Genomic DNA, 25,334 nt, shown 5'->3' on the forward strand with positions numbered 1-25,334 from the left:
TTTATCATGAAGAAATATTAAATTTTATGAATGGCTTTTCTGCATCTGTTGAGACCATTGTGTGTATTTTTGCTTTAATATGAAAATGTGGGAATAGGAACAGCTCTGGTCTGCAGCTCCCAGCGTGATTGATGCAGAGGACAGGTGATTTCTGCATTTCCATCTGAGGTACCTGATTTATCTCATTGGAACTGGTTGGACACTGGGCGCACTCCATGGAGGGTGAGCCGAAGCAAGGCAGGACGTCACCTCATTCAGGAAGCGCAAGGGGTCAGGGGATTTCCCTTTCCTAAGCAAAGGACACCATGACAGACTGTACCTGGAAAAACGGGACACTTCCGCCCAAATACTGGGCTTTTCCCACATTCTTAGCAACCAGCAGACCAGGAGATTCTCTCCCATGCCTGGCTCGGTGGGTCCCATGCTCACGGAGCCTTACTCAGTGCTAGCACAGCAGTCTGAGATCAATCTGTGAGGCAGCAGCCTGGCAGGGGGAGGGGCGTCTGCCATTACTGAGGGTTGAGTAGGTAAACAGAGCAGCAGGAAAGCTCGAACTGGGAGGAGCCCACTGCAGTTCCGGAAGGCCTACTGCCTCTATAGACTCCACCTCTGTGGGCAGGGCATAGCTGAACAAAAGGCAGCAGAAACTTCTGCAGACTTAAAACGTCCCTGTTTGACAGCTCTGAAGAGAGCAGTGGTTCTCCCAGCACGGTGTTTGAGCTCTGAGAACGGACAGACTGCCTCCTCAAAGTGGGTCCCTGACCCCCTGACTGGGAAACATCTCCCAGTAGGGACCGAAAGACACCTCAAACAGGCAGGTGCCCCTTTGGGACAAAGCTTCCAGAGGAAGGATCAGGCAGCAATATTTGCTGTTCTACATCCTCTGCTGGTGATTCCCAGGCAAACAGGGTCTGGAGTGGACCTCCAGCAAACTTCAACAGACCTGCAGCTGAGGGACGTGACTGTTAGAAGGAAAACTAACAAACAGAAAGGAATAGCTTCAACATCAACAAAAAGGACATCCACACCAAAACGCCATCTGTAGATTACCAACATCAAAGAGCAAAGGTAGATAAAAGCCACAAAGATGGGGAGAAACCACAGCAGAAAAGCTGAAAATTCTAAAAATCAGAGCACCTCATCTCCTCCAAAGAATTGCAGCTCCTTGCCAGCAACAGAACAAAGCTAGACAGAGAATGACTTTGATGAGTTTGTCGAAGTAGGCTGCAGAAGGTCAGCAATAACAAACTTCTCTGAGCTAACCCATTGCAAGGAAGCTAAAAACCTTGAAAAAAGGTTAGACGAATGGCTAACTAGAATAAACAGTGTAGAGAAGATTTTAAATGACCTGATGGAGCTGAAAACCATGGCACGAGAACTTCGTGATGCACGCACAAGCTTCAACAGCTGATTCAATCAAGTGGAAAAAAGGATATCAGTAATTGAAGATCAAATTGACGAAATAAAATGAGAAGACAAGATTAGAGAAAATGTGGTTTATTGTATCAATTAACCTTCTATCGTTGAACCATCCTTGCATTTCTCAATGAACTCTGATTAGTCATGATTTTTTCTGATATGTATTCCAAATTCTATTCTAGGCCAGGTGGAGTGGTTCACATCTGTAATCCCAGCACTTTGGAAGGCCAGGGCAGGAGGATTGCTTGAGGCCGGAAGTTCGAGACCAGCCTGAACAACATAGGAAGACTCTTATCTCTATAAAAAATTTTTAAATTGACCAGGTGTAGTGGCATGCCTCTGTAGTCCTAGCTACTAGGGAGGCTGAGGTGGGAGGATCCCTTTGAGTCCAGGAGTTCAAGGCTGCAGTGAGCTGTCATCATACTGCTGCACTCCAGCCTGGGTGACATAGCAAAACCCTGTCTCCAAAAAGAAAAAGAATTCTATTCTAATATTGTAAGACTGTTGCATACATTTTCCTAGGTAAAATTGAAGTTTTCTTTCTTTGTACTATTCTGGTTTTGTATCAAAGTTTTATAGCTAGAGAAATTTTTCTGTTGAGTCTATTTTTTTTTTTTTTTCCCTGAAAGTATCTCACTCTGCCACCCAGGCTGCAGTGCAGTGGTGAAATCATGGCTCACTGCAGCTTCTACATCCTGGGATTAAGTAGTCCTCTTGCCTCAGCCTCCTGAGTAGCTGGGACTACAGGGGCATACCACCATGCCCAACTAATTTTTATATTTTTAGTAGAGATGGGGTTTTGCCATGTTGCCCAGGCTGGTCTCAAACTCCAGGGCTCAAGCAATCCACTCACCTCAGCCTCCCAAAATGCTGGGATTACAGGCGTGAGCCACCTTACCTGGCCTAATTCATTTCTTTGTAGGCAGACTGCCTTCTCCTTAGTAGCCTTGATATGTTTGGTCCTCTAGCTTTATTATATTGTATCCAGGTATGAATATACAGACACACACACACACACACACACACACACACATTTATTTTTTTTCCTTCCTGCTCGGCCCACCATATTCAGTCTGAGGATTCATGTATTTTTTTAATTCAGGAAAATTCTCACCAATTATACCTTTAAATATTATTTTAAGTTTTGTTTGAACACTAGTCTTTACTATCTCTTCTTCTGTTAAGCATTATATCAGGAATAGTGTCTGCTATAAGTAACAGTATCTGACTTACTGTGATTTGGACTATAAAGACATGTATTGTTTAGTTAGCAAGAAGTCTAGAGATCTGCCTTCTCAACATTGTCATCAAGGGACTTAAGTTTTTCCTGACTTCCTTTTTTTTTTTTTTTTTTCTTTTGTCAGCTCTCTGACTTTTTGGCCATCTCTGTCTTTTGTTTTGTTTGTTTGTCTTGAAATAAGTTTCACTCTGTCACCAGGCTGGAGTGCGGTGACACAGTCATACCTCACTGCAGCTTCCGCCTCCCAGGGCTCAAGCAGTCCTCCCACCTCAGCCTCCCGAGTGGCTAGGACCACAGGCACATGCCACAATGCCCAGCTAATTTTTGTATTTTTTGTGGAGACGGGTTTTTGCCATATTGCCAAGGCCCATCTTGAACTCCTGGGCTCAACTGATCTTCCCACCTAGGTCTCCCAAAGTTCTGGGCTTACAGGCATGAGCCACCACTCCTTGTCTTATTCTTTGATCCTTTAAAAAGAACCTTACCCCACCCCATGTCTGGCTGCTTTCAATTTCTCTGTTTTAGTGTTCAACAATTTGCTTTGTTAGGCCTCAGTGTGGTTTTCTTTGTATTATTCTGGTGGAATTCATAGAGATACTTGAATCTGACTTTGATGCCTCTCATTAATTCCAGAAAACTTTAAGCCATTATTTCTTTAAATATGGTTTTTATCTATTGTCACTTTACTCCTTTAACTCAACTTGCATATATACCCCATGTGTTACTATACTCTCTGTATCTTACTCTCTTTTCTGTATTTATCGTTCTGTTTCTTATGCTTCATTCTGGGTATTTTCTTCCCATCTGTTTCCTAGTTCACTGATATTTTTCTTTCACTGTGTCTAATCTGGTATTAAACCAGTCATTGAGTTCATAGTTTCCGGTTTTGTTTTGTTTTGTTTTGTTTTTAGTTGTAGAATCTTCATTTGGTCCTGCTTTATATTATAGTTTCTATTTTCTTCTGGAAAATCCCAATCTTGCCTTTTTTATTTGAATATATTCAGCATAGTTGTTTAAAGTCTCTGCCTAATAACTCTATAATAACTCTGTTATCTGGATCCCCTTTGGAGCTCTTTGTATTATCTGAAGTTTCTTTTTTTTTTTTCTGAGACAGTCTCACTCTGTTGACCAAGCTGGAGTGCAGTAGCGTGATCTCAGCTCACTGCAATCTCTGCCACTCAGGTTCAAGCAATTTTCCTGCCTCAGCATCCCAAGTAGCTGGGATTACAGGTGCCTGCCACTGCACCCAGCTCATTTTTTGTAGTTTTTAATAAAGACGGGGTTTCACCATCTTGGCCAGGCTGTTCTTGAACTCCTGACCTTGTGATCCACCCCTAATTTTGTTATATAAGCCCCATTATTATTATTATTATTATTATTATTAAAATTGAGTTTTGCTCTGTTGCCCAGGCTGGAGTGCAGTGGTACAGTCTTGGCTCACTACAACCCCTGTCTCCCAGGTTCGAGTGATTCTTGTACTTCAGCCACCTGAGTAGCTGGGATTATAGGCATTCGCCATCACACCTGGCTAATTTTTATATTTTTATTTTTTTATTTTTATTTTTATTTTTATTTTTATTTTTATTTTTTTTTTGAGACGGAGTCTCACGCTGTTGCCCAGGCTGGAGTGCAGTGGTGCGATCTCGGCTCACTGCAAGCTCCGCCTCCCGGGTTCCCGCCATTCTCCTGCCTCAGCCTCCTGAGTAGCTGGGACTACAGGCGCCCGCCACCGCGCCCGGCTAGTTTTTTGTATTTTTAGTAGAGACGGGGTTTCACTGTGGTCTCGATCTCCTGACCTTGTGATCCGCCCGCCTCGGCCTCCCAAAGTGCTGGGATTACAGGCTTGAGCCACCGCGCCCGGCCAAATTTTTATATTTTTAGTAGAGACAGGGTTTCACCATGCTGGACAGGCTGGTCCCAAACTCTTGGATTCAAGTGACCTACCTGCCTCAGCCTCCCAAAGTGCTGGGATTACAGGAGTGAGCCACCATGCCCAGCCAAGCCCATTTATTTTTAAATGAGAGCTGCACATTGTATATAGACAGTTTAATGTGATTTGAGGCCTAGGGATATCTTTCTCTAAAGACTTTTCCTTTTGACCAGAATGTTAGGCCACTAACAATCTAGAATCACTTTAATCCAATAAAGGATTGAGCTGATTTAAAACTTGGTTTTCATTCCTACCAGAGTTAGTCCATTTCCTATTAACCTTTTCACCCTTTCTACTAGCATATTTCCCTTTTTAAGGTCCCAATCTGAAGTGTGAGGGTTCCCTATGGCCTTCTTCTTTAGGGTTCTGAACTCCAATTTATGTCTCCTTAGCCCAGGGAGTCTGTTAAAATCTCTGCCTAGCTTCTCATTCTGTCAACCATCTCTTCTGGAATTGGCCCTAGTTTCTAGGGAAACATCTCAAAAGATCTGACTCTCTGGCTTTTTTTTTCCTCCTGGATTTTGACTCCAGAATTCCTCAGTGCCTTGTTCTCTAATGTGTAAACAGAATTCTTTTCTATTTCCTACCCTTCTAGTTCAGTGGGAGGGTTAATCTAATTACCTCGACAACCATTACTTAAAGTAGAATTCCCAAGTTCTGTATTTCCACTCTGCTCCTTAGTGTACAGCAGCTAATTTTCTTCTTGACTGGTAGTTGAAAATGGTTCCTATCGGTGTGGCCACCTTTTCTTTTTTTCTTTTTTCTTTTTTTTCAAGATGGAGTCTCACTCTGTCGCCCAGGCTGGAGTGCAGTGGCACGATCTCGGCGCACCACAACCTTCACCTCCCTGGTTCAAGCAATTCTCTGCCTCAGCCACCCGAGGAACTGGGATTACAGGTGCCCACCACCACGCCCAGCTAATTTTTGTATTTCTAGTAGAGACAGAGTTTCACCATCTTGGTCAAGCTGGTCTTGAACTCTTGACCTCGTGATCCACCTGCCTCAGCCTCCCAAAGTGCTGGGATTACAGACGTGAGCCACCACACCTGGCCTGTGGCCACCTTTTCTAATATTTCTAATGGAATTTTTAAAATATTTAAATGTTTTTATTTCAATTTTTATTTCACAGATATTGTTTCATTTCTCTCTCTGATAATTTTTAACATATCTAAAATCATTCCTGAGCTGTTACATAAAATTAGTTTTTTTAATTGGGTTTTATACTTGCTGATTTTTGTTGGCTTTGTTTCTTAGTGTTTTTATTTCTTCATGTGTGTGGCATTTTTGAGATGGTTATTTTGAGTAGTAAGTTTAGAGTTCTGTTTTCTCTCCTTTCCCTCTTCCATGTTCCCCTCTCTATATCTAATAGGTTTCCTGTTGCCTCTACCTGTTCCCTCTACTTACCACTTAGGTAAGAATCAGGTATAAAAACAGTGGGTCAGACTGGACATGGTGGCTCACACCTGTAATCTTAGCTCTTTTGGAGGCCGAGGCAGGAGGATTGCTTGAGCCCAGGAGTTGGAAACCAGCCTCTCAAGATGTAACGAGAACCCATCTCTATAAAAAATACCAAAAAAAAAAAAAAAAAAAAAAAGGCAGGCATGGTGGTGTACGCCTGTAGTCCCAGCTACTTCGGAAGCTGAGGTGGGAGGGATTGCTTGAGTCTAGGAGTTTGAGGTTGCAGTGAGCCTTCAGCCTAGGTGACAGAGCAAGACCCTGTCAAAACAAAAACAAAAACAAAACGCCATAAAAACAGTGAGTTAGATTAAGGATATCACAGATCAAATCGGTCAGTAGTTCTTTCATTTCCTGGGTTGGAGGCCTTCTCACAGTCCTCTCCCTTTCTCAGTTCTCTAACTTTCTCAAAATATTAAACTGTCATCAGCAAATTTTATAATCTCTTTGTAGGAGCCAAGGTGACACATCCTCACTCCCGGCCTCAAGCAATGAACTGGTTCCATTCTAATGGAGCACTTTTCATTTTTATTACTTCATGGAAGCCTGCATCTTGGCTGTCACTGCCTGATTACAGAACCAGAATTGAGTAGGCCCGTAGCTTCAGCCCTCCTTACCGTGTTACATTTCTGTTTCGTTTCTGTTCCATAAATCTGTCTTGTGTTAAATCTAGATAATGTCTGTTTGTCTCTCTGTTTTCTGTATTATTGCTTCTACTTTGGAGCAGAACTCCTTCATCAAAGCCTGAATGCGTTACACTATCTGGCCGTTCACTAGCTCCTTTTAAGTTTTGTTCCATTTTTAAATATTAGATCCAGTAAAAAAAGAATATATATATAGAGAGAGAGAGAGAGAGTTCTAGTAGCTTGTTTATAATATTATGATACAAGTCTAAATTAAAACTTTAGCCTGGATTAGAAAATTACCATTTTGCAGTTCCACATCTAATATTTGTTTCAGGCAAGGATGATGAATGGATGCTAAACTATCAAATGAACAGTTGCTGGGGAATAGAATATTTGTGTGGTACCAAACTGTCATCCCATAGATCATATACTAATTACAAAGGGAAAGATACATTTTAATGGAAAGCTCTCATAGTCACCTCCTTAACCAACTAATCAAACTTAGCTTCACAAATGAGGAGGCAATAATATGGCATTTTATGTGCCTCCTAAAGTAATACTGTGTGAAGTAAACAATAGCACTTATGAGTTATTCTTGCCAAAAAATATTGAACCTGATTCTAATCAAACTGTTAAATGCAACCTTAATTTAATAAGAGGCGAAATAAGAGTACAAGTTAAACAACACTTTGGGGAAACACAAATCTGGGGGTAGGACATTTCTTTTTTTTTTTTTTTGAGACAGAGTCTCACTCTGTTACCCAGACTGGAGGGCAGTGGCATGATCTCAGCTCACCGCAACCTCCGCCTCCCGGGTTCAAGCTATTATCCTCCCTCAGCCTCCCGAGTAGCTGGGACTACAGGCGCCCACCACCATGTCCAGCTAAGTTTTGTATTTTTAGTAGAGACAGGGTTTCACCATGTTGGCCAGGATGGTCTCGAACTCCTAACTTCAGGGGATCCGCCTGCCTCGGCTTCCCAAAGTACTGGGATTACAGGCATGAGCCACCACACCTGGGCTGGGGGTAGGACATTTCTAGAAAAAAACTGGGTTGACTCTTTAGAAGGTCAGGGATATTTGAAAAAATTGAATTGTTCTAGTTTAGAAAATAAAAGAAACAAAACAACCAAATGCAGTGTGTGAGCCTTAATTGAATTTTTGTTCAAAAAAAAGTTTTAAAAGATATTTTTGACTCATGTAGCACAATAATTTAAAAAGCAGCAATAAAAAAGCTAAGCCAAGTGCAATGGCTCATGCCTGTAATCCCAACACTTTGAGAGGCAGAAGTAGAAGGATTGCTTGAACCCAGGTATTTGAGACTAGCTTGGGCAAAAAAGTGGGACCCTCATCTCTACCAAAAAGTTAGCTGGGAGTGGTGGTCTCAGCTACATAGGAAGCTGAGGCAGAAGGATCACTTGAGCTGTGTTTGCACCACTGCACTCCAGCCTCAATGACAGAGGGAGACCCTGTCTCCCAAAAAAAGAAGGCAAACTTAAAAGTGGGCAAAGTATCTGAACAGATATTTCTCCAAATAAGATTGCAAAATGACTAATAAGTACATGAAAATATGCTCAACATCGTTAGCCGTCAAGAAAATGCAAATTAAAACCACAGTGAAATACCACTTCATGCCCACTAGGATAGCTATAATGAAAAATATAAGAGCAGATGTGGCCAAGGATGTGGAGAAATTGGAAACCCTCATATATTGGCGAGAATGTAAAATGGTACAGTTGCTTTGGAACACAATCTAGCAATTCCTCAAAAGGCTAAATGTAGAGTTTCCATATAACCCAGCAAACATGTCCATACAAAAACTTGCACATAAATGGTCATTGCAGTATTATTTGTAATAGCAAGAAGTAAAAACAGCCCCAATATACATCAACTGATGTGTGAATAAATATAATTTGGCAATAAAAATGAATGAAATACAGTTGGCCTTCCACATCTGGGGATTCAACCAACTGTGGATCAAAAATAGTCAGAAAATAGGCCAGACGTGTTGGCTAATACCTGTAATCCTGACATTTTGGGAGGCCGAGGTGGGAGGATCACTTGAGGCCAGGAGTTGGAGGCTGCAGTGAGCTATGATCATGCCACAATGCTCTAGCCTGGACAACAGAGTGAGACCCTGTCTCTTAAAAAGAAAAAAAAAAAAAAGCAGAAAAAAAAATTGCACCTGTTCTGAACATGTACAGACCTTTTTCCTTGTCATTATTTCCTAAACACTACAGTATAACTAATTACATAACATTTACACTGTGTTAAATACTATAATCTAGAGATGATTTTAAGTATACAGGAGGGTGTGCATAGGTTAAATGCAAATAGCATATTGTTTTATATTAGGGACTTGAGCATTCATGAATTTTGGTATCTGAAGGAGGTTTTGAAACCACTCCCCCACAGATACCAAGGGCTGCCTGTACAGATACATGCTGTAAAATGGATAAACCCTGGAAACATTATGCTAAGTGAAAGAAGCCAGTCACAAAATACTACATATTGTATGAGTCCATTTACCATAGATCCTCATTATTTGTGGATTCTGTATTTTCAAATTGGTCTGCTCACTAAAATTTATTTGTAATCCCAAAATCAATATTCCTGGCATTTTCACAGTCATTTGAGGGCAAACATAGATCAGGTAAAAATCTGAGTTGTCCCTCAGCTGACAACTGAGGAACAACCGAGAGAGACAAAAAAAGCAACACTCTGGTTTCTTATTTCAGCTCTCATGCTGTAAACAGTTGTCCTTAACAAAGTCTGTTTAGTGCCGGGTTTTTTCACATTTTTGAATGGTGATTTTGCTGTCTAAAATGGCCCCCAAGCATAGTGCTGAAGTGATCTCTAGTGTTCCTAAGCACAGGAAGGCTGTAGTGTGCCTTACAGATACAGTACAGGTGTTAGATAAGCTTCATTCAGGCATGAGCTATTGTGCTGTTGGCCATGAGTTGTTAATGAGTTAACAATATACCTGGAATAAAGTGACTTTAAACAGAAACACATATAAAATAAGTATATGTATTGACTGATGAAAGAAGCAATGATTTGGTATCTGCTGGTTCAGAGTTCACAGTGACTTTACAGAATATAACTATGTTAAATAACAAGAATTAACTATATATGAAATGTCCAGAATAGACAAGTCTAGGTACAGAAAGTAGACTCATGGTTGCCAAAGATGGGTGGAGGAGTGGGCAGGAAATGGGGAATACCTGCTGATGAATATGGGGTTTCTTTTGTGAGGTGATGAAAATCTTCTGAATTACACATGGTGATAGTTACACACCTCTGTGAGTATACTAAAAACTATTAAATTATGAACTTTAAAATGATGCCTGGGCACAGTGACTCACACTTGTAATCCTAGCACTTTAGGAAACCAAGGCAGTGGATCATTTGAGCCCAGGAGATTGAGACCAGCTGGGCAACATGGCAAAACCCCATCTCTATAAAAAATTAGCCAGGTATGGTGGCATGCGCCTGTAGTTCCAGCTGCTCAGGAGGCTGAGGTGGGAGGATCACTTGAGCCTGGGAGGTTGAGGCTACAGTGAGCTTTGATTGTGCTACTATACTCCAGCCTGGGCAACAGAAGAAGTTGTCATAGCACCAGGTATATAGGAGGTGTTTAATAGTTACTTTGAATTGAATTTATTGTATGCTTAAATAACTGTTTTGAATCTTTTTTGGTTTTAGATCTGCTGATTTGGGTCCTACTTTAATGACAAGACCTGGACAACCAGCACTTACCAGAGTGCCCCCACCTATTCTTCCAAGGCCATCACAGCAGACAGGAAGTAGCAGTGTGAACACTTTTAGACCTGCTTACAGTTCATTTTCTTCTGGATATGGTGCCTATGGAAATTCATTTTATGGAAGCTATAGTCCTTATAGTTACGGATATAATGGGCTGGGCTACAACCGCCTCCGTGTAGATGATCTTCCACCCAGTAGATTTGTTCAGCAAGCTGAAGAAAGCAGCAGGGGTGCATTTCAGTCCATTGAAAGTATTGTGCATGCATTTGCCTCTGTCAGTATGATGATGGATGCTACCTTTTCAGCTGTCTATAACAGTTTCAGGGCTGTATTGGATGTAGCAAATCACTTTTCCCGACTGAAAATACACTTTACAAAAGTGTTTTCAGCTTTTGCATTAGTTAGGACTATACGGTATCTTTACAGAAGGTTACAGCGGATGTTAGGTTTAAGAAGAGGCTCTGAGAATGAAGACCTCTGGGCGGAAAGTGAAGGAACTGTGGCATGCCTTGGTGCTGAGGACCGAGCAGCTACCTCAGCAAAATCATGGCCAATATTCTTGTTCTTTGCTGTTATCCTTGGTGGTCCTTACCTCATTTGGAAACTATTGTCTACTCATAGTGATGAAGTAACAGGTAAGAGAACTGTAAGGGAACAGGTTCAGATACCATATAACAATCTCAAATTTCAAGAATATATTTGTTAGTTTTCTTTATATTCGTTTGTATTTACTGTTTCTGTCTAGTTCTATTTTCATTTAAGAGCTTCAAAACTGGCAGAGGAATATGTAGCAAAAATAGATTTGCTAATTAATTTATTGTTAGTTCAGTTTAACAGTGCACATTACCTTACTGTTTACAAGGTACTGAAATTGGTGCTGTGGAGGATACAAAGATACATAGGGCATAATTCCTATCTTTCTAAAATTTGTTGGAAGGGAGGTGGTTTAAGACACATACACAGGTAATTGTAATGAGGCAGAAAATGTGATAAATAACAACAACTGGGGAGAGACATAAGATTTCTTGAACCCTTTTTTAAGATGCAAGACACTGTGCTAGGTATTTTGTGTGTTTTATCTCATTTATTTCAACAACCCAAGCAGATAGGAATTATCCTCATTTTGCAAGTGATAAAACTGAAATCCAGAGAACTCACTTACCCCAGGGTCACATCTTTAATAAGGCAGAACTATAAACAAAACGAGGACTGGTTGATGAATGTTATGCTATATTCTCTCAACTAGTAGAGAGTATTAGCTAACTTTCGAAAAGGGAAGCTAACATTTTTGACTGTGGTATCCAGGAAGAAATGGTATCTAAGTTAGATTTTTGAAAGCTAGGCAACCTTTCATCAGTTAGATAAAGAAACAAAAACTGTCAAGCTGATAGACCAGCTTGAACAAAAGTATATAGGCAGAAAATACAAGATTTGTTTAGCAGTTGTCCTATAGTATTGCATTGGATAGTAAGAAATAATGCTGAGAAATTAGGTTGAAAGCTAATAGTAGAAGCTCTTAATTGACATTATGAGACTTAATCTTTAGGTAAGGAATGGATGGTTTTTTGGTAGTTTATGTTTGTTTTTATTTTTAAGCAGATTGTGACATACATGTAAACAATAAGTCAGTCTGAAGTGTTTAAGATAAATCAGTAGAAGTCAAAGCAGGTTGTAATTAGATGGTAAAGTGCATAAAGGATTTGGATTGTGTTCACCTTTTATTCCTACTGTCTAACCTGCTTGGCACATAGAAGGTACTTAATATTTATTAAATTGGGAACATCAGTTATGATACTTTTGTATTAGACTATTTGAGAGATAATGAAGACCCAAAATAGAGTGTGTGAGAAGCAGGATTCATATAATAGATTCAGTGGATGTAGTTACTGACTAAATGAGATATATAAAGGCAAAGTAGAAATCAAAATGCCCTAGACCTTTAAATTTGGGTTATAGAGGGATGTTTTATTCATTGACTCAATACATATTTGTTGGGTGCCAACTACATACCAAAGAATTCTCAGAGCTAGAGATATAACAATGAATAAAATATATTTTAAAAATCTCTGCCTTTGTGGCTATCTAATAGGGAGAAACAGTAAATAAATAAGTAAAATATATAGTAAGCCAGAAGGTAAGTGCTATAGGGGAAAAAAACAAAACAGGGAAGAATGTTGGGAGTGTCAGGAGTACAGGAGTAGGAACAGGGATTGCAATGCTACATACAGTCAGGGAATGCCTCCCTGAAGGAATTAAGGGAATAAGTCCTACAGCTCTTTGAAGGAAGAGTGTTTTGAGGCATATGGAACAGCAAAAGTGCAGAGGTATTTAAGTGGCATGTCATGGGAACAGGAAGGAGGCAAGTGTGATTGGAGCAAAGTGTTAGTGGCAGGAAATGAAGGGAGTAGATGGTATAAGTTGTAGACATGTGTAAGAACATTGGCCTTTATTCAAAAATGGGAAACCACTGGAGATTTGTGAGTAAAGGAGTAATATGACCTGACTTAGTTTTTTTTTTTTTTTTTTTTGTGGGGGGACACAGTGTTGCTCTGTCACCCAGGCTGGAGTGCAGTGGCATGACCTCAGCTCACTGCAACCTCCACTTCCTGGGTTAAAGCAGTTCTCCTGCCTCAGCCTCCCAAATAGCTGGGACTACAAGTGTACGCCGCAACACCTGGCTAAGTTTTTGTATTTTAGTAGAGATGGGGTTTCACTGTGTTGCCCCAGCTGGGTCTCGAACTCCTGAGCTCAGGCAATCTGCCCACCTCAGCCTCCCAAAGTGCTAGGATTACAGGCATGAGCCACCGTGCCCAGCCGATGTAGGTTTTAAAAAGAATACCTTATTGTGGGCAGTTGCTTCCAAGATAGCCAAATAGGAACAGCTCCGGTCTTCAGCTCCCAGCAAAATCAACACAGAAGGTGGGTGAGTTCTGCATTTCCAACTAAGGTACCTAGTTCATCTCATTGGGACTGGTTGGACAGTGGGTACAGCCCATGGAGGGCGAGCTGAAGCAGGGTGGGGCATCGCCTCACCCAGGAAGCACAAGGCATCAGGGGATTTCCCTTTCCTAGCCAAGGGAAGCTATGAGTGACTGTACCTGGAGGAACGGTACACTGCTGCCCAAATACCGTGCTTTTGCCACTGTCCTCACAATCGGCAGACCAGGAGATTCTCTCCTGTGCCTGGCTTAGCAGGTCCCACGCCCACAGAGCCTTGCTCACTGCTAGCACAGCAGTCTAATATCAACCTGCGATGCTGCAGCTTGTTGGGGGGAGCAGCATCTGCCATTGCTGAGGCTTGAGTAGGTCCTAGTGTCAACAGAGCGTCTAGGAAGCTTGAACTGGGCAGAGCCCACTGCAGCTCAGCAAGGACTATTGCCTCTAAAGATTCCACCTCTGTGGGCAGGGCATAGCTGAACAAAAGGCAGCAGACAGCTTCTGCAGACTTAAACATCCATGTCTGACAGCTCTGAAGAGAACAGTGGTTCTCTCAGCACGGTGTTCGAGCTTTGAGAATGGAGACTGCCTCCTCAAGCAGGTCCCTGACCCCTGTGTAGCGTGACTGGGAGACACCTCCCAAAAGGGGCCGACAGATACCTCAAACAGGCAGGTGCCCCTCTGGGACAAAGCTTCCAGAGGAAGGATCAGGCGGCAATACTTGTTCTTCTACAGCCTCTGCTGGTGATACCCAGGCAAACAGGGTCTGGAGTGGACCTCCAGCAAACTCCAACAGACCTGCATCTGAGGGGCCTGACTGTTAGAAGGAAAACTAACAAACAGAAAGAAATAGCATCAACGTCAACAAAAAGGACATCCACACCAAAACTCCGTCTGTAGGTCGCCAACATCAAAGACCAAAGGTAGATAAAAGCCACAAAGGTGGGGAGAAACCAGAGCAGAAAAGCTGAAAATTCCAAAAACCAGAGCACCTCTTCTCCAAAGGATCGCAGCTTCTCACCAGCAAGGAAACAAAACTGGGTGGAGAATGAGTTTGACAAGTTGACAGAAGTAGGCTTCCGAAGTTCGGTAATAAACTTCTCCAAGCTAAAGGAGCATGTTCTAACCCATTGCAAGGAAGCTAAAAACCTTGAAAAAAGGTTAGACAAATGGCTAACTAGAATAAACAGTGTAGAAAAGACCTTAAATGACCTGATGGAGCTAAAAACCACAGCACAAGAACTTGGTGACGCATGCACAAGCTTCAATCAAATGGAAGAAAGGATATCAGTGATTGAAGATCAAATTAATGAAATAAAATGAGAAGACAAGATTAGAGAAAAAAGAGTGAAAAGAAACGAACAAAACCTCCAAGAAATATGGGACTATGTGAAAAGACTAAATTTACATTTGATTGGTGTACCAGAAAGTGATGGGGAGAATGAAACCAAGTTAGAAAACACTCTTCAGGATATTATCCAGGAGAACTTCCCTAACTAGCAAGGCGGGCCAACATTCAAATTTGGAAAATACACAGAACACCACGAAGATACTCCTCGAGAAGAGCAACCCCAAGACACATAATTGCCAGATTTACTAAGGTTGAAATGAAGGAAAAAATGTTAAGGGCAGCCAGAGAGAAAGACCAGGTTACCCACAAAAGGAAGCCTATCAGACTAACAGCAGGTCTTGGCAGAAACCCTACAAGCCAGAAGACAGTGTGGGCCAATAATTCAACATTCTTAAAGAAAAGAATTTTCAGCCCAGAATCTCATATCCAGCCAAACTAAGCTTCATAAGTGAAGGAGCAATAAATTCCTTTACAGACAAGCAAATGCTGAGAGATTTTGTCACCACCAGGCTTGCTTTACAAGAGCTCCTGAAGGAAGCACTAAACATGGAAAGAAACAACTGATACCAGCCACTGCAAAACTTGCCAAATTGTAAAGACCATCAACACTATGAGGAAACTGCATCAATTAATGGACAAAATAACCAGTTAACATCATAATGACTGGATCAAATTCACACATAAAAATATTAACCTTAAATGTAAATGGGCTAAATGCCCCAATTAAAATACACAGACTGGCAAGTTGGATATAGAGTCAAGACCCATGAGTGTGCTGTATTCAGGAGACCCATCTCTTGTGCAAAAAAGGCAGGAGTTGCTATCCTAGTCTCTGGTAAAACTGACTTTAAGCAAAGATCAAAAGAGACAAGGCCATTACATAATGATAAAGGGATCACTTCAACAAGAAGAGCTAACTATCCTAAATATATATGCATCCAATATAGGAGCACCCCAGATTCATAAAGTCCTTAGAGACTTACAAAGTCTTAGACTCCCACACAATAGTAATGGGAGACTTTAACACCCACTGTCAATATTAGATCAACGAGACAGAAGGTTAACAAGGATATCCAGGAATTGAACTCACCTCTGGACCAAGCGGACCTAATAGACATCTACAGAACTGTACACCCCAAATCAACAGAATATACATTCTTCCCAGCACCACATTGCACATATTCTAAAATTGACCACATAATTGGAAGTAAAACACTCCTCAGCAAATGTAAAAGAACAGAAATCACAACAAACTGTCTCTCAGACCACAATGCAATCAAACTAGAACTCAGGATTAATAAACTCACTCAAAACCACACAACTACATGGAGACTGAACAACCTGCTATGGAATGACTACTGGGTAAATAATGAAATGAAGGCAGAAATATGTTCTTTGAAACGAATGAAAACAGATACAACGTACTGGAGTCTCTGGGACACATTTAAAGTAGTGTGTAGAGGGAAATTAATAGCACTAAATGCCCACAAGAAGCAGGAAAGATCTAAAATCAACACCCTAACATCACAATTAAAAGAAATAGAGAAGTATCTTTGTGGCGTTCTCTGTATTTCCTGGATTTGAATGTTGGCCTGCCCTACTAGGTTGGGGAAGTTCTCCTGGATGATATCCTGAAGAGTGTTTTCCAACTTGGTTCCGTTTTCCCCCTCACTTTCAGGCACCCCAATCAGACGTAGATTTGGTCTTTTTACATAATCCCATACTTCTTGCAGGCTTTGTTCATTTCTTCTTCTTCTTCTTCTTCTTCTTTTTTCTTTTGGTTTCTCTTCTCGCTTCATTTCATTCATTTGATCCTCAATCGCTGATACTCTTTCTTCCAGTTAATCGAGTCGGTTACTGAAGCTTGTGCATTTGTCACGTATTTCTCGGGTCATGGTTTTCATCTCTGTCATTTCGTTTATGACCTTCTCTGCATTAATTACTCTAGCTATCAATTCTTCCACTCTTTTTTCAAGATTTTTAGTTTCTTTGCGCTGGGTACGTAATTCCTCCTTAAGCTCTGAGAAATTTGATGGACTGAAGCCTTCTTCTCTCATCTCGTCAAAGTCATTCTCCGTCCAGCTTTGATTCGTTGCTGGTGATGAGCTGCGCTCCTTTGCCGGGGGAGATGCGCTCTTATTTTTTGAATTTCCAGCTTTTCTGCCCTGCTTTTTCCCCATCTTTGTGGTTTTATCTGCCTCTGGTCTTTGATGATGGTGACGTACTGATGGGGTTTTGGTGTAGGTGTCCTTCCTGTTTGATAGTTTTCCTTCTAACAGTCAGGACCCTCAGCTGTAGGTCTGTTGGAGATTGCTTGAGGTCCACTCCAGACCCTGTTTGCCTGGGTATCAGCAACAGAGGTTGCAGAAGATAGAATATTGCTGAACAGCGAAATTCGGTATTGATGGAACGTACCTCAAAATAATAAGAGCTATTTATGACAAACCCACAGCCAATATCATACTGAATGGGCAAAAACTGGAAAAATTCCCTTTGAAAACTGGCACAAGACAGGGATGCCCTCTCTCACCACTCCTATTCAACATTGTGTTGGAAGTTCTGGCTAGGGCAATCAGGCAAGAGAAAGAAATCAAGGGTATTCAGTTAGGAAAAGAAGAAGTCAAATTGTCCCTGTTTGCAGATGACATGATTGTATATTTAGAAAACCCCATTGTCTCAGCCCCAAATCTCCTTAAGCTGATAAGCAACTTCAGCAAAGTCTCAGGATACAAAATCAATGTGCAAAAATCACAAGCATTCTTATACACCAGTAACAGACAAACAGAGAGCCAAATCATGAATGAACTGCCATTCACAATTGCTTCAAAGAGAATAAAATACCTAGGAATCCAACTTACAAGGGATGTAAAGGACCTCTTCAAGGAGAACTACAAACCACTGCTCAGTGAAATAAAAGAGGACACAAACAAATGGAAGAACATACCATGCTCATGGATAGGAAGAATCAATATCGTGAAAATGGCCATACTGCCCAAGGTTATTTATAGATTCAATGCCATCCCCATCAAGCTACCAATGACTTTCTTCACAGAATTGGAAAAAACTGCTTTAAAGTTCATATGGAACCAAAAAAGAGCCTGCATTGCCAAGACAATCCTAAGTCAAAAGAACAAAGCTGGAGGCATCACGCTACCTGACTTCAAATTATACTACAAGGCTACAGTAACCAAAACAGCATGGTACTGGTACCAAAACAGAGATATAGACCAATGGAACAGAACAGAGGCCTCAGAAATAATACCACACATCTACAGCCATCTGATCTTTGACAAACCTGAGAGAAACAAGAAATGGGGAAAGGATTCCCTATTTAATAAATGGTGCTGGGAAAATTGGCTAGCCATAAGTAGAAAGCTGAAACTGGATCCTTTCCTTACTCCTTATACGAAAATTAATTCAAGATGGATTAGAGACTTAAATGTTAGACCTAATACCATAAAAACCCTAGAGGAAAACCTAGGTAGTACCATTCAGGACATAGGCATGGGCAAAGACTTCATGTCTAAAACACCAAAAGCAACGGCAGCAAAAGCCAAAATTGACAAATGGGATCTCATTAAACTAAAGAGCTTCTGCACAGCAAAAGAAACTTATCATCAGAGTGAACAGGCAACCTACAGAATGGAAGAAAATTTTTGCAATCTACTCATCTGACAAAGGGCTAATATCCAGAACCTACAAAGAACTCAAACAAATTTACAAGAAAAAAACAACCCCATCAACAAGTGGGCAAAGGATATGAACAGACATTTCTCAAAAGAAGACATTCATACAGCCAACAGACACATGAAAAAATGCTCATCATCACTGGCCATCAGAGAAATGCAAATCAAAACCACAATGTGATACCATCTCACACCAGTTAGAATGGCAATCATTAAAAAGTCAGGAAACAACAGGTGCTGGAGAGGATGTGGAGAAATAGGAATACTTTTACACTGTTGGTGGGATTGTAAACTAGTTCAACCATTATGGAAAACAAGATGGCGATTCCTCAAGGATCTAGAACTAGATGTACCATATGACCCAGCCATCCCATTACTGGGTATATACCCAAAGGATTATAAATCATGCTGCTGTAAAGATACATGCACACGTATGTTTATTGCAGCACTATTCACAATAGCAAAGACTTGGAATCAACCCAAATGTCCATCAATGACAGACTGGATTAAGAAAATGTGGCACATATACACCATGGAATACTATGCAGCCATAAAAAGGATGAGTTTGTGTCCTTTGTAGGGACATGGATGCAGCTGGAAACCATCATTCTCAGCAAACTATCACAAGAACAGAAAACCAAATACCACATGTTCTCACTCATAGGTGGGAACTGAACAATGAGATCACTTGGACTCGGGAAGGGGAACATCACATACCGGGGCCTATCATGGGGAGGGGGGAGGGGGAAGGGATTGCATTGGGAGTTATACCTGATGTAAATGACGAGTTGATGGGTGCTGACGAGTTGATGGGAGCAGCACACCAACATGGCACAAGTATACCTATGTAACAAACCTGCACGTTATGCACATGTACCCTAGAACTTAAAGTATAATAAATAAATAAATAAATAAATAAATAAATAAATAAATAAATAAAGGAAATAGAGAAGCAAGAGCAAATAAATTCAGAAGCAACAGAAGGCAAGAAATAACTAAGATCAGAGCAGAACTGAAAGAGATAGAGACACAAAAAACCCTTCAAAAAATCAATCCAGGAGCTGGTTTTTTGAAAAGATCAACAAAATAGACTGCTAGCAAGACTAATAAGGAAGAAAAGAGAAGAATCAAATAGATGCAATAAAAAATGATAAAGGGGATATCACCACCAATCCCACAGAAATACAAACTACCATCAGAGAATACTATAAACACCTCTACGCAAGTAAACTAGAAAATATAGAAGAAATGGATAAATTCCTGGACACATACACCCTCCCAAGACTAAACCAGGAAGAAGTTGAATCTCTGAATAGACCAATAACAGGTTCTGAAATTGAAGCAATAATTAATAGCCTACCTACCAAAAAAAGTCCAGGACCAGATGGATTCATAGCCAAATTGTGCCAGAGGTACAAAAAGGAGCTGGTACCATTCCTTCTGAAACTATTCTAATCAATAGAAAAAGAGGGAATCCTCCCTAACTCATTTTATGAGGCTGGCATCATCCTGATACCAAAGCCTGGGCAGAGACACACACACACAAAAAGAATTTTAGGCCAATATCCCTGATGAACATCAATGCAAAAATCCTCAATAAAATACTGGCAAACCGAATCCAGCAGCACATCAAAAAGCTTATCCAGCACGATCAAGTCAGCTTCATCCCTGGATGCAAGGCTGGTTCAAAATACACAGGTCAATAAATGTAATCCAGCATATAAACAGAACCAACAACAAAAACCAAATAATCATCTCAATAGATGCAGAAAAGGCCTTTGACAAAATTCCATAGCCCTTCATGCTAAAAACTCTCAATAAACTAGGTATTGATGGAATATATCTCAAAATAATAAGAGCTATTTATGTCAAACCCACAGCCAATATCATACTGAATGGTCAAAAACTGAAAGCATTCCCTTTGAAAACTGGCACAAGACAGGGATGCCCTCTCTTACCACTCCTGTTCAACATAGTGTTAGAAGTTCTGGCTAGGGCAGGCAGTCAGGCAAGAGAAAGAAATAAAGGGTATTCAGTTAGGAAAAGAGGAACTCAAATTGTCTCTGTTTGCAGATGACATGATTGTATATTTAGAAAACCCCATCGTGTCAGCCCAAAATCTCCTTAAGCTGATAAGCAACTTCAGCAAAGTGTCAGGATACAAAATCGATGTGCAAAAATCACAAGCATTCCTATACACCAGTAATAGACAAACAGGGAGCCAAATCATGAGTGAACTCCCATTCACGATTACTACAAAGAGAATAAAATACCTAGGAATCGAACTTACAAGGGATGTGAAGGACCTCTTCAAGGAGAACTACAAACAGGACACAAACAAATGGAAGGACATTCAATGTTCATGGATAGGAAGAATCAATATCGTGAAAATGGCCATACTGCCCAAGGTAATTTATAGATTCAATGCTATCCCCATCAAGCTACCACTAACTTTCTTCACAGAATTGGAAAAAACTACTTTAAAGTTCATATGGAACCAAAAAAAGAGCCCACATAGCCAAGTTAATCCTAAGCAAAAAGAACAAAGCTGGAGGCATCGTGCTACCTGACTTCAAACTATACTACAAGGCTACAGTAACCAAAACAACATGGTACTGGTACCAAAACAGATATATAGACCAATGGAACAGAACAGAGGCCTCAGAAATAACACCACATCTACAACCATCTGATCTTTGACAAATCTGACAAAAGCAAGAAATGGGGAAAGGATTCCCTATGTAATAAATGGTGCTGGGAAAACTGGCTAGCCACATGTAGAAAGCTGAAACTGGATTCCTTCCTTATACCATATACAAAAATTAAGATGGATTAAAAACTTAAATGTAAGACTTAACACCATAAAAAACCCTAGAAGAAAACCTAGGCAAAAGCATTCAGGACATAGGCATAGGCAAAGACTTCATGACTAAAACACCAAAAGCAATGGCAATAAAAGCCAGAATAGACAAGTGGGATCTAATCAAACTAAAGAGCTTCTGCACAGCAAAAGAAACTATCATCAGAGTGAACAGGCAACCTACAGAATGGGAGAAAATGTTTGCAATCTACCCATCTGACAAAGGGCTAGTATCCAGAATCTACAAATAACTTAAATTTACAAGAAAAAAAAAAACCCTTCAAAAAGTAGGCAAAAGATATGAACAGATACTTCTCAAAAGAAGACATTTATAATGCAGCCAACAGACATATGAAAAAATGCCCATCATTAGTGGTCATCAGAGAAATGCAAATCAAAACCACAATGAGATACCATCTCACGCCAATTAGAGTGACGATCATTAAAAAGTCAGGAAACAACAGATGCTGGAGAGGATGTGGAGAAATAGGAACACTTTTACACTGTTGGTGGGAGTGTAAATTAGTTCAATCATTGTGGAAGACAGTGTGGCGATTCCTCAAGGATCTATAACTAGAAATACCATTTGACCCAGTGATCCCATTACTGGGTATATACCCAAAGGATTATAAATCATGCTGCTATAAAGACACATGCACATGTATGTTTATTGTGGCACTGTTCACAATAGCAAAGACTTGGAACCAACCCAAATGTCCATCAATGATAGACTGGATTAAGAAAATGTGGCACATATATGCCATGGAATACTATGCAGCCATAAAAAAGGATGAGTTCATGTCCTTTGCAGGGATGTGAATGAAGCTGGTAACCATCATTCTCAGCAGACTGTCACAAGGACAGAAAACCAAACAGCGCATGTTCTCAGTCATAGGTGGGAGTTGAAAAATGAGAACACATGGACACAGGGCGGGGAGCATCACACACCGGGGCCTGTTGGGGAATGGGGGAGCTTGGGGAGTGATAGCATTAGGAGAAATACCTAATGTAAATGATGAGTTGATGGGTGCAGCAAACCAACATGGCACATATATACCTCTGTAACAAACCTGCACATTGTACACATGTACCTGAGAACTTAAAGTATTATATATATATAAGATATATATTATATATATATATCTTTTTGGTAAGAATGGTTTTTAGGTTGAGCTAGGGCAGAAGAGACCAATCAGGAGAGTCAAGTAGCCATTACCTTAATTCAAGTGAGAAATGATGGTGGCTTGGCTCAGCATGGCAGTGACATGGGTCCTGAGATACAGTCAGATTGGGATTATTCACACCTGTAATCCCAACACTGGGAGGCTGAGGCCTGCAGATCGCTTGAGCCTGGCAAATCGCTTGAGCCCAGAAGTTTAAGGTCAGCCTGCACAGCGTAGGGAAAACCTATCTCTACAACAATTACAAAAATTATCCGGGTGTGGTGGTGCATGCCTGTAGTCCCAGTTACTTGGGAGGGTGAAATGGGAGGGTGGCTTGAGTCCTGGAAGTTGAGCCTGAAGTGAGCTGAGATTGTACCACTGTACTCCAGTTTGGATGACACAGCAAGACCCTGTCTCAAATAAATGGAAGAACTAATGTAAGTGAATGATACTACTATCATAGAAAGACAAAAGAAGACAGAATAAGATGGAAATCAGGAAGAACAGAAATAGAACCATATTATTGCTGCATTATGGAGGAAGGGTGGAAGGATGATGAATGATGTAAGGTTCTACGATAAGATCAAGAACTGAGAAGAGATTATTAGATCTGGCAACTGGAAATCATCACGCTCCAGGAAGTAGTTTTGGTAGTGAGAAGACAAACTGCAGAGGATAAAGGGTAAATAAAGTCAGAAGTGAAAAAGAAAAGATTAGCAGTGAATGGAAGGAGGGAGAAAAAGAATGGCCAAATTGAGTGATCAAGTTGTTGTGGTGGGTGATTGTCAGTTTTTTGTTTTGCTTTGTCTTTTCAGAAGTGAGGAGATCTGAGAATGTTGTTAGGCTGAAAGAAAGGAGTCAGTAGAGAAGGAGCAGTTATAAATAAAGGAAAGATACGAGTTAAATGATGAAGAAGCTCCTATAGGAAGTAAGAGAGGGTGTGATCTTACAGAACCTGGCAGGTAAAAAGGAAGGACAGTTTTTTATCTGAGTCAAAAGGAGAGGAAATCGGTAATGATACAAAGATTTTTGAGGAGAAGCAAAACTGAGGTCCTATTACTTTAGCTGCTTAGAGCAGGGATTGGCAAACCATGTCCTGTGGGCCAAATCTGACCTGCTCCTATTTTTGTACAGCTCACAAGCTAAAAATGGTTTTTATACTTTTCAGTTGTTGGAAAATTAAAAGATTGTTTTAAAAATTGAAATAATTTGTGATGGGAAAATAATATAGAATTCAAATTTCATTAATAAAGTTATATTGGAGCACAGCTAAACTTATTTTCATACATACTGTTATGGCTGCTTTTCCACTGTAACAGCAGAATTGAATAGTTTGCATAGAGACTGTATGTGAAATTCCAATGGCTTCACTTTTGCTCTGCCCACTACAAATTTCAGTAACTGAGTTATAACTTGATAGCATGATGAGTAATATATACATTGTTAAACCACAGTGTTTTTTTTTTTTTTTGGTGAAATTACAAATACATGGCACACAAGAAAAAGGTGTACTTTGAGTGTCATACTTTCAAGGTACAATATAGTATGAATTTTTTTGTTATTGAATTAGATGGTAAAGAACTATATTTATTATACAGTGACACTATAGCTATGTTAAATGGCTATACTACAAATCAACATTACCAGATTGAGCACTCATCACAGAAAACCAACAGTCAAAAAAATTAGAAAATTTAAAATGGAATTCTCATCGCAGCAGAATTTCCTCATCAAAAGAAAAATAAAATAAAATGAGGCTGCAACCAAAATAAGTTCCTGAGAGGTTCATGTGTTACCCAGGCAAGGAAACCTGTTTACTTGTAATTGCAACAGCCAAAAAAATATGTCCAGAGTAAGTAGACTTGTCTAAGGTTATTAGCTTCTCAGTGAGAACAGTTTCTTGAAGAGTTGATGACATTTTGAACAACATGGCCAACTTAAAATAAAACAAATGATTTGAATGTTTTTCCTTGGCTCATCATGACCCAATGGATATGAATACTTGCTAAATTTGTTGGCTAAATGTTACCATCATGGGAGTGAGTTCATTATCTTGAGAGTGAGTTTGTTATACAAGCTAGTTCGGCCCTCTTACTCTCTTGCATGCACTCTCTTGCCATGTGATTCCTCCTGCCATGTTACGACACAACAAGAAGGCCCTTAACAAATGCCCCTTGATCTCGGATTTCCTAGTCCTCAGAACTGTGAGCAAATAAACTTTTATTGTTTACAAATTACCCAGTTTGTAGTATTCTGTTAAAGTAGCATAAAACAAAGACAGGCCAGGTGCGGTGACTCACGCCTGTAATCCTAGCACTTTGGGAGGCTGAGGCAGGCGGATCACGAGGTCAGGAGATCAAGACCATCCTGGCTAACATGGTGAAACCCTGTCTCTACTAAAAAAAAAAAAAAAAAAAAAAAAAAAGACAGTACCGCTTAGTTGTTTGAGAAGTCAGTGATGAATTGGAAATGACTGAAGAATTAGCCTCTGTGAATAGTCATGGTTCAACTACAGATAAGAACATTTTCTAAGAAGGTGAAAACACTGATTCTATACAACCTGAATCTGCTAAGATGTGTTGCACCTGATAATGGTGAAAAATATAGGTGGAGCAGGAAAAGGCCTAGTTGGACAAAAGTTAAACTTTTGCAAATACAGGTTTTTTGTCTGTGGTTATTCATTTTATTATTCATCAGCAGGTACATTGCAGAAAATATTTGAATTTATCATGTGTTACTGAACTGGTAGTGTCGAGGTAAAGTTTATTCACTCTTGTGACATAATCATTGTCAGTTTTGTGAATTTTTGTCAGATATAGAAGCTGAAGATCCCTACTTGCCCTACCGCATGGCAATTCAATGGCAGAACAAGGCTTAAGTTTTATTTTTTGAGATTGAGGCCAA

General features: G+C 40.3%; 1 protein-coding gene across 1 annotated transcript in view; it reads left to right on the forward strand.

The window, feature by feature from the left end:
• The window catches only part of LOC105465098 (peroxisomal biogenesis factor 13), a 34,462-nt gene that overhangs the window by 3,538 nt on the left and 5,590 nt on the right, over nt 1–25,334 (forward strand). The window contains exon 2 of the mRNA XM_011713323.2: nt 10,374–11,068. Coding sequence (XP_011711625.1) covers nt 10,374–11,068 — 695 coding nt within the window. The remainder of the gene's footprint in view (nt 1–10,373; nt 11,069–25,334) is intronic.

Source organism: Macaca nemestrina, chromosome 13 (genome assembly GCF_043159975.1).
Source record: "Macaca nemestrina isolate mMacNem1 chromosome 13, mMacNem.hap1, whole genome shotgun sequence".
Classification (NCBI taxonomy): domain Eukaryota; kingdom Metazoa; phylum Chordata; class Mammalia; order Primates; family Cercopithecidae; genus Macaca; species Macaca nemestrina.